Source organism: Mesitornis unicolor, unplaced genomic scaffold (assembly GCF_000695765.1).
Source record: "Mesitornis unicolor isolate BGI_N332 unplaced genomic scaffold, ASM69576v1 scaffold13669, whole genome shotgun sequence".
Taxonomy (NCBI): Eukaryota; Metazoa; Chordata; class Aves; order Mesitornithiformes; family Mesitornithidae; genus Mesitornis; species Mesitornis unicolor.
In genome coordinates this window covers 240-10,796 of record NW_010209455.1, presented here as the reverse complement: position 1 = coordinate 10,796, position 10,557 = coordinate 240, and the positions used below count along the sequence as shown (strand labels likewise).

The 10,557-nt window shown below is 41.2% G+C and overlaps 1 protein-coding gene across 1 annotated transcript in view; it reads left to right on the top strand.

Annotated features, from left to right (window-relative positions):
- LOC104547272 (tectonin beta-propeller repeat-containing protein 2-like) overlaps positions 1 to 6,283 on the top strand; it is a gene marked incomplete at both ends in the record, with an annotated part of 11,068 nt that extends 4,785 nt beyond the window's left edge. The window contains 3 exons of the mRNA XM_010192888.1: positions 295 to 535; positions 2,593 to 2,826; positions 6,135 to 6,283. Coding sequence (XP_010191190.1) covers positions 295 to 535; positions 2,593 to 2,826; positions 6,135 to 6,283 — 624 coding nt within the window. The remainder of the gene's footprint in view (positions 1 to 294; positions 536 to 2,592; positions 2,827 to 6,134) is intronic.
- Between the last annotated feature and the right edge of the window lie 4,274 nt (positions 6,284 to 10,557).

The following is a 10,557-nucleotide window of genomic DNA, read 5'->3' as shown; positions in this document are numbered from 1 at the left end:
AGCAGGAGAGAAGAGACACCATCCCAAAACACAGGGCTTTCTTAAAATGCAGAATTCATAGTGGGTTACTGAGTAGGAGGGGGCTGTAAGCTGATGTTTAATATTGCTTCTGGTTTATTATCAAGACTCTTACTTATTCAAAATATACCATTTTTATTTTTCCTTTCCTAAACCTTGAAGGTTTTTAAACTCTTGGTATACATCCTGTACATAAAGCACACACACTTCCTGACGAAAGATTTTGCAGTTCACCCGAAAACATAACTAATTCCCAAGGAACACTTCTTTTTGCAGGTGAGCATCACTGATTACGTGGTGTTTGACCAGTGCAGCCTGTTCCAGACGATCATCCAGGCAACCCATACGGTGGCATCGGCCGCTCAGGCACCCGTGGAGAAGGTGGCCGACAAGCTCCGGATGGCGTTTTGGTCACAGCAGCTGCAGTGTCAGCCCAGCCTCCTCGGAGTTAACGGCAGCGGAGTCTGGATCTCGTCAGGCAAAAACGAATTCCATGTGGCAAAAGGAAACTTAGTCGGTTGGTGTGCTTTTAATATTTTTAACTTAAGAAAAATGAATAGGAGAAGGTAACTAACTACAGCTCTGGCACTGCAAAAATTGTCCATGGTGAGACAGGGCAGCTTTAACAAACAATTCCATGTTTAATAGTTAAATGAAATAATTCCTTAGAGTTTAGTCTGAAATACGTTCCCATTTAAAGGGAAATACTTTTCATGGAAAATTCGTTGTCCACCAGTGAACTGTGCACAAGTTTCTCCTTTTAGTACCCACACTCGTCTCTGGTCTGATTCATGATCGGTGTGGCTATGCAAAACAGTGATGTTATGGTTTTAACCATAAAGTTTTAACCATATCACCAAGTGATAAGAAAGGAACTGCTTTGTTTGTTTTTATTGCTATATTCTCAAAACACAATTTTGATTTAATACATTTCTTTGATCAGGTAAACACTAAGAATATACCTACAACATTCTCTGTTTAACCTCGTCACCAAATTCCTGTTGAAGACCCTGAATTTTCTCCCTTCTTTTCCTCTTCTGCATTCCCATTCTCTGTGTGCTCGGTGTATTTGTACCTATGTCTCAGGAGGAGGTTTCCTTTCCCCCCCCCCAACAGTTTCTTGAAAGATTTACATAGAAAACCATGTCTAGATAATATTTAATAATTGATTACAACAGATTTCTTTAAAAGGGTAACATTTTAAACAATAACAAATTCTGATAGAGAGTTAAGTTTCATACTAATACCACTCTGTTCCTTCTCTCAAGGCACTTACTGGAATAATATTGTCCCCCGTGGTACTGCTTCTGCCACTAAATGGATTTTTGTGTTGGCTTCCACAGCTTCATCTAAAGAAGGTTGGTGAATCAACGGTGCAGATACATTCTATCTGATTCTTAAATAGAGTGGAAGTGATGGTGTAAGGAATCAAATGTCCTGAATTAACTCAGATTTTGGCTGTCTTTTCCGTGTGTAGGGATTGAAAATATTTGAGATAAGGTGGAAATATGTCAGTAAAACTACTTTAGTTTGCAGAAGAGGAGACTGAGGGGAGACCTCATTCATGGTTATAAATATCTAAAGGGTGAGTGTCACGAGGATGGAGCCAGGCTCTTCTCGGTGGCAAACAATGATAGGACAAGGGGTAACGGACACAAACTGGAACACAGGAGGTTCCACTTAAATTGGAGAAGAAACTTCTTCTCAGTGAGGGTGACAGAGCCCTGGCCCAGGCTGCCCAGAGAGGTTGTGGAGTCTCCTTCTCTGCAGACATTCAAAACCCGCCTGGACGCCTTCCTGTGCAACCTCATCTGGGTGTTCCTGCTCCGGCAGGGGGATTGGACTGGATGAGCTTTGGAGGTCCCTTCCAATCCCTAACGGTCTGGGATTCTGTGATTAAAAATAGAAGCGTATCATTTGCTTTGCCCTCTTTGATGTGGAGTGGCATCCAACAGGGAAATGAGTAAATCTTTAAAAGCAGTAACTTCCTCGATGAATGAACTGCCAGGATTTGTAATGTAAAATCTTGGGAGTCTGCTTGCTTTTCTGGAATGCCTGTACTAACTGTCAGTGTGGTTATTATTATTTCTGCCATTATTACAGGAAAATCAGAAATTTTATCAGTAAAAATGTGCCCATGCTAAGGAATTCAGCTGCTGCTTACTATAGTCAGCAATTGTGTTATCTAAGTACTCTGGCTTTATCAGCCATAGTATGTGATCTAGAGCTGAAAAAGAATGCTCTTCTTCAAATTATCAGGATAAAGAAGAGCAAAAGAATAAAGGGAAGCGATAGAGAGAAGACATAACAGCACACTCTTAGTTTCTTCAGATGAGATCTTTCTTCACCTGAGACCACTTATTACTTACTTGATTTGAGAAAGGGAGTATTTAGGTGCCTAAATAAGGGCTTAGGATGTGTATTTGTCCTTCAAAATCTTACCCTATGAATGTAGCCAAGAAGCCTGAGTTTTGTCTCCAAATGTACCAATCATTTTTCCAGAAGAAGTAGATGTGTAAGCTTTCTCGGAGTGGATTAGGGACTATTTTAATAACAGAAATGTCCTTTCTGTAGGAAGCTTCCTGTGGCTGTGCCAAAGCAACAAGGATCTGTTCTGTGTCAGCGATCAGAACCCGCAGTTTCGGCCATCTACGGTGCAGCTGCCTCCGGACAGCGAAATGGTGCAGTACTCCGCCTGCCAGGATGCCATCTGGGCCCTGGATAGTCTTGGGCAGATATTTATCCGCACGCTATCACCCAGCTGTCCAACGGGCATGCACTGGACAAAACTGGATCTCTCTCAACTAGGTATGAGATTTTTATTGAGCAGATTATCTCTGAACTCTCAGTGGGCAATCAGTATTGTCCTTCAGAAGTATTGTCCTTCAGAAGTAGCTTTTGGTTTACTGAAGTGGAATATTACATTTACTGGTTTAAATTGTATCTTACAGTGATGATCCTCACAGCAGAGGAACAACTTCCTCCCATCAGGAATAACTCTGGCTTTCAAACAACGTTTCATTTAGCCTTTTGCTGGAGACAGCACGTTTACTATTTGCAAGATACTTTATATGTGTACGTTCTTCTACATAACCATAATCCTGTGGTCCTGGGCAGTTCCATACATGAGGCCCTGAATTTGGTGCTAAATTAATTCTTAACAGAACGGTCAAAGCTTCATTAGGATCCCATCAAGGAAAAATTTATGCTCCAAAGAATTGCATCATCCACAAGTGATGCAGCTGATGCCACTCTTAGGTTCACATGTATGCTGATTTAATGAGTCAGCATAACGTTAACAACTTGCTGCTGGTAGCTGCTCTTTTTATTTGGTTGGGCATCAGACCAAGGTTGTTGACCACGTTTTATCATTACAGTGTCCTCCCAGTTTGGTTCTGGGGTGATCAGGCCACTTGTCAGCTTCAGCAGTAATATTCCAGCTACATTTATTTCTTTGATAGTCTGACTATCTATGTCTAAAATTTGTATCTTCTTCAAGAGAAGGTAAGAGAAATCGGGACTATGCACCATACCCACGTAATTGTGAAAATAATTTAGTCGTTTTGCGATTTTTCCATTTTTCCTGGCAATGTTCCTACCTAGTTTGAGAGCAGACAAGCAGTTTTAACTTCAGGGTTAAGGACGGGCAGATGCAGCTGGCAGACTTTAAACCTTGCATCCAGTTTTAGTATATATACAATTTGTAATACCTCATGGGATACTGCATTGCAAATGTGTCTTTTAAAATCAGTTTGTTCGCCAGTTACACACCAGGTTTGGTTCCAAGTCACTCATCATCCCAGGACTTAAGCCCTGCTTGATGCCTTTTACCTTTGCTGACCCACAGGATAGGTTTGTTTACTCACACTCTCCTTCTCATGTTGCATGGTGGAGTTTAAAACTTTCCTTGTGATACCACTGCTTTCCAGCAGTTCACATAATTCTTTAACTGAAATAATGAGTAACTTCTTGCTGTTGTCTGAATATCTCAAATATGTATATGGTAGATCAGTGCTGACGAGGTTATGAGAGCCTTCATTTGCTCTAACAGGGCCCAAGAAATTGGAGAACTATTGCTGTTATTCAAATGTGTGTTTAGGTTTATTCCTGAAATGTCAGGACTGTAATTTGAGTGGGGGAAAACAAACAAAAAATACCCAAATAAAACATCAGGGAAGTTGCTGTAAGATGCAACTCACAGTTCTGTATGGAAGTGATGGGGTTGCCAGCATTAATGGTGAAACACTCCTATTGTGTTGGTTGTATCTTCCTCTTGCCTTGACACTGTGTACTAGGAGTAAATATGCAGTGAATTATTGTTGATTGGGGTTCCACTGTTGGCATCAAGGTTTCTATACACAGTAAAATGACCTTTAGGTTTCAGCAGTGCACAATGCCTCTGAATCACGCTGCTTTTTTAAGCAGTGGGTGGATGTGGTTAGCGTGACCTTCTCCTAAGATGAAAACAGTAAGAGGGAGAAACCCCAAAACGTTGACACAAGGGCTGCATTTTTGGATATCAAGTTGTGTGGTGGATGTAAATGATACCGGCTGTGTTGGGTAGGTGATACGTGACTCCGTGTTGGAGGGCACCGATGCTCGTTTGGATCAGGACATTTCAGCAGCTGAGCCATCACGTGGCAAAGTCCTTACTCCGAGTCACGCGTTGTTAGAAGGAATAATGAGCTTTTAAATGAGATTTTGACTTTGGAGCTGAATGTCAAGCCCCTGCCTGCAAAACAAAGTTGTTCTTAGCCCAAGCTATAGAAATTTTTCTGTGTATTTTTGTATTTTTTTTTTTAATACGAAGCTGCATGATTAAAGGAAATTTTAGGGTGAGATGAATTAATTCAAAACCCTGTGATTCAGAAAGTTAAATAATTTTGGTTATTGAGAAGTGTTTACTGTGACAGATAACTTAGAGAAAGCTGTGTAGTCCTGCTGTTCTCTGTTACTTTCCCCAGCAAGGGTTAACAACAGGGAATATTACCTTCTGCACTAATAAACTTTAAGCTCTGGGATGTAATTGCACCCCCCTCTGGAAGGAATGCTCCGTCTGATGCACTTTGCAGGGATTTCTTGCCAGATTTCCCATCCCTGAAGAGAGAGCTGTTACCAAGAATGGGATATCCCACGCAGCACTGGCATCTTCAGTCGGCCAGCGAGGATTATTTTGAGCAAGTCGAGTTTGGAGTCTGACCAGAGCATTCCTTCCCGACTATATCTGTCCTGAGCGGGTCCCTCTTTCAGCAAAACATGTTTTCCATTCCTTAGCATTGTGTTGTCCCAGCACTGGGAGGAAAAAAAAAATCAGATATCACATATCTGACATCAGATGGCTATTTGAAAACGCGTGTGGCAGAGTCCCTGTTGGCGGTTCACTCGCAGTTATTTTAGTCTAAAATATCAGGTAGGCTTCTCTGCTATCTTTGTGAGCTTTTAATAGCAAGACTGATGGGTGTGATTTGGTGTGCAAAAAAACACGCCGAAATTCCAAAGCATACTTATTTGGGAGCTTTGTTTTCGCTGCGCTGACTTACACAGGGTGAAACCGCTGCTGGGGTACGTGTAATAAATACGTACACTGTTGAATATAACTGCATTTGAAAACCAGCTCCTTGATTTACAGGTGCGGCGGGGCTGTGGTAACAAATGCCCTCGTGTTTTCCAAGCGCTGCAGCGTCAGGAATGTTCTGTGCTGAATGCATTGGCAGATCAACACCTCGCAAAGCCTGCGAGCATGGGCAGCTACAGGGGAAAGTTCACACTGGGTCATGTGAAAGTTTGTCGAGGCTCTGATAACACTGAATACTTCCCTGCTTGAATTTGCTTATTTTAATAGCCTATTTCCAGCGTGCTTTAGAAACAGCAGTATCCTACGACTAAAACATTTCATTTTTAGATGGAAAAGATAAATACCTCCCATACACTACCTGTTGGGTCTATTCATTGTGTCCTGTGTTTTTATTTCTCTCACAAGCTGTATTAACTTTTAATCGTTTTTATGTGGCTGTGTTTAAGGCCAGTTGAATGCAATCAAGTCTAAATAAAAGCTGTTATTATTAGCTGAATTTGAAAGGGACATGCCAGGTTGCTAATAGTCTCTTTGTTACCAGGTGCTGTAAAGCTGATCGGCCTGACCTGTGGAAATCAGCACGTTTGGGCCTGTGACACCAGCGGTGGCATTTATTTCCGTGTAGGAACTCAACCTCTTAACCCAAGTCTGATGCTTCCTGCGTGGATAATGATCGAGCCGCCTATCCAGGTAAAACGTTGGTTGCAGCTCTTTGTAACCCAGTGGTTTCACTCTGTGCATTTGAGAAAGAATTATTTTAGCACTCGTGGAAGACAACATAGCCAGATTTTAAATGTATAATATACTCTGAGCATGCTTCCTTATCACCATAAGTCATCCCAGATTCATCTGTTAAAAATAACTTTAAATTTATTGGGGTTTTTTTAAGTGAAATGTTTTGTTTTCCTTTCTATCCTTCATGGGAGTTTTCTCCTCTGGTAACACAGCAGCTTTATAGGCACGTAGTAGGCATCCTCAATATACAGGATGGACAAAAATTGTTTCTCCCAAGTCTGCTTTCTTTCTCAATCTTCTTAAACCTCAGTGCTTTCGCTGCTGCTCCGATACACGGCAAGTTGAATTATGCAATGGGTGTAATTTCTGTGTCATGGGCTGGGACTGATGTAACGGGGCTGACCTCTGACTGCTGATTTCATTCTTTGCTCCTTGGCACGAAATCCCTTGAACCCTCTGCTGATGCAGTGGTACTGGGTGTGTTTGCATACTTGATTTTACATAGTTCCTCTGGGCGATTTTGAAACGCGGCACTTTCGAAAGGACGCATGAAGAAATAAAACCCCTGACAGTGGAGTTGCAATGGTTTGTTTGGTTTTTACATCATTCACTTTTAGTTCTGCTTATCTCTCAGCAGCCAATGCTGCTCCTGTGAATCTCAGGGTGCAGCAGCAAAGAAGGGCAGGGAAAAAGGGAAATGAATGATTTGCATCCCATCACTTAGCACAGCGCTGGTTAGACTTGTTCTTCTGTGCTGGGGATGCTGTCAGTCAGGCCTGGAGAAACACTTCACAGAGTAGCAGACAGAAATAAATACCAACATCACTTGCAGCAAGGGCTGGATTACACTGCTCCTTTTTTTGGTGGGTTTTTCTGATGTAATCCATGAGACACAGATTTTTCTTGCTAACAGAGGGAAGGGCAGCAGGAAGAGGAGGCAGAGGATACCGATGGTGATGTCTCCCATAAGGGTAACATTCATAAAAAGCAGGGAAAACACATTTCAGGATGTGTTCCACTTAGACTGAGTTTGGCAAGAGACAGGGAATTAAACTTGTGTAGTATCCTCTTACCAAAGATTTGCCTATCCAGGAAAATAGCCCAAAAAGCTGGTTTTCTATGCTGATTCTATTTGAGCTGTACTCCATCAAAGTAGATATAACAGCTCAATACAAACCTGTTTACAAGAAATTGGGATTTGCTGTGGCTCGTTATTTAGCAGCGACTTCTTTATGCAGAAAGTCTTCATTTCAATGCTGAAAATCAAATTATTTCCTGTTAGCTTATGGAGGAAGCTGGATGATGCTGCCTTCCAAAATGATAACCTCTGATACCCAGAGCAGTGTCCTTCCCTTCCCTGTTATCTTGCCAACACCTGACATTGCAAATTCCACCGGTCGATATGAAAGGGCAAAAATTCAAACATTGCTCGCAGGGGAGACGAAAACTCGTGGGTTATGTGATATTTTTTGAGACAATTCCAGCATGAAACAAGTCATTAAAGTACATTAAAACAAGTCATTAAAGTACATTAAAACAAGTCATTAAAGTACATTAAAACAAGTCATTAAAGGGAGCAGCCATTCATGCTTTTGTGACCAGTATTTGCTGTTATCTGTCCCCTAATTGACTTTGGCACAGTTCGGGCTGCATTGCTTTGTCTCCAGAAAAGAAAAAATATCGTAGGAAGTATTTGTGGACAGTTCAGACAGTTGAAATCAGCAGTGCTTTAAGTCCAGAAGCAGTCTCAAGTAATGTAATTTAAACCCGACTCTGGATCTCTCATTCCCTGGTAAATGTCAGAGCTGCTGTGACTTGTCGTGTCTCAGATCCCATGACTCATGAGCAGCTCCTGTGCAGCTCCAGGATCTTAAGCAGTAGCAGTTGATATCTGTATATTTTCTATGCTTCATCCATTCTGTTCTGCAATCCTAGAAATCAAAATAATGATGTAGTTAAGCAGCTTTTTAGGAGCTACTTTAAGGACATTGACAAAGCTGAGCAACATTTTATTATTGTTTTGTTATTATTATTATTTTTAGTCCAGGGAATAGAAAGCATTGCTTCATTCTATTGCTCATATACAGGATAAAACTATTACCTGCTATAGCAGGCCTCAATGTGCATAAAATTTAATTGAAAAAATAGCAAGAAGTATAAATATCACTCATGTAGATCCTATAGAGCATGTTTCTGCATATGTCATCCTTATGAAGATGTAATGCTTTTCAGATTTCTGGCCTAAATAATAATTTCAAATCAAATATGAGATTAATATAGACAAATTGGGATGATTATGGACTAGAAGCTGATCACATTTCACAATAATCAAATTGCTTTGCAAGGTTCCCAGAAGTCGAGCGCTTTGAAAAGAATAATTTCAACATTTCACCTTTGATTTTTGGTACCTTCAGAAAAAGATGCAGACACAAAGTCTTAATAAACGCTCACTTCCTACACGTGTTGTTTAATGTAGAAGCTGGCCTTGAGGACCACCTTCTCAGACTGACATTAAGGGACCTGTCAGATAAGCAGAACTCGATTTAAGAGGATTGGAGGAAACAAAGATCAGGACGAGGATTTGCAATGAGTCACCACTCATCTATTGCTTGTAAACGATCAGCCTCACTCTACAGATAGACTGAACGTTTTAGTAATGGCTGTTTGCTCAACTGGAGTCATAGAATCATAGAATAATTTAGGTCAGGAAAGGCATTTAGGACCATCAAGTCCAACTGTAACCCTAACGCTGCCAACTCCACCACTGAACCGCGTCCCCAAGTGCCACATCCACACGGTTTGTGAAACCCCCAGGGATGGGGACTCCACCACTGCCCTGGGCAGCCCCTTCCAAATTTAAAAAGCAGTTTTATTACATCGAGAGGATTATTTCAGTATCTGCGTGGCTTGTCCAAACCGTAGAGTAAAAGAGATTTGGAGGAAGGAGGTTGGTTGTGCCTTACGGATGAGCGGTGACTTGTTAGAAATTATTAATATCATGATCTTTATTGCCTTTCCTCCCTTGAAATAAAATTCTGCTTACCTTACAGAACACTCAGTGTAAATCTGGAGCCTTCCTTCCTCTTGCCTTTGCATTTTTCAGTAAGGTTTCTATTGTTATTAAGGGCGGTTTTGTGTTACCTGGTACTTGCAGGAGGAAGCGGTGAGCGCTCCTCAAGATCACATTTCACCTTCAAACCCCTTTTTTGGTAGGTGCCAAAACCAAAGCTGAAATGTAGGAAGGGTTTGTTTGCAATCATCTTTGAGGATTAGATACCGGGAGGGATTTTTCTGTTGAAAATGGTTTGTAACTTTAATTTCAGAATCACCCGTGCTGCTGTCGGAAGGATTTGCTGTGGAAAACTCTGTTCTTTCTAATACATTCATTAAACCTTCTGGTTATCTATAGACAATGTAGATTAACTGGGTTATTGTGCCATGTATTTTTACTTATGTGAGGCCTCCTGAAGACATTAAAAGGGAGCAGATTTTCCTGGAGGACTACATTTTTCAAGATAAGGTAGAGAAAAACCACATGCGGCAGTAGTTGGAGTAGCTGTAGCGAGGTGGGTTGCAAAGAAGTTTAGGAGATCAAAGCTCCCACTTGTTTTAACTGATTTAAAGTGCCATAAAACTTAAGTATTTAAGTTCAGATGTGTACTATTCTTCATAGCCTTTCTTAAATAATCATAAGTTACTTAAAATTTGCTTTAGATGCTGAAAAGATGCAATTCCAGCATCTTTTAAAGCTGCCTCGCGCCAATGCAATTCCTCAGTTCAGTGCTTATTTATCTGCCTTTTTGTTCCCGGTTAAGAAAGCTGCGGTCTCTACAGTTCACTGTAGTTTTCTGCTTTGGAGTTTTACCCTCCTGATACCCGTTTGAAGGCGTTGCTATCGCCACGGTCAGAAAAGCGTGCGTGTTGCCTGTCGCAGCAGATAGCAATAATTATCAGCAGCAGCAGCTTCAGATCACAGAACGTGCACAGAATGAAATACACCCAGAAAACCGAGTGGCTGATCCTTCCCTACCCTTTTCAAATATGATCTCGAGGTGGAATATTTGCTTTTTGACAGGACTGGCTCACACTGAAAACAACAGTTGTCCGTTTTCATTTAATTTGTTTGGTGTTAGGAACATCCTCACATCTGCACTCTGCCAGCGTGCCCGTATTTTGGTGGGCTAACACAGAATTATGTATTTAATTATTTTTCAGGGAGATTGATAAAT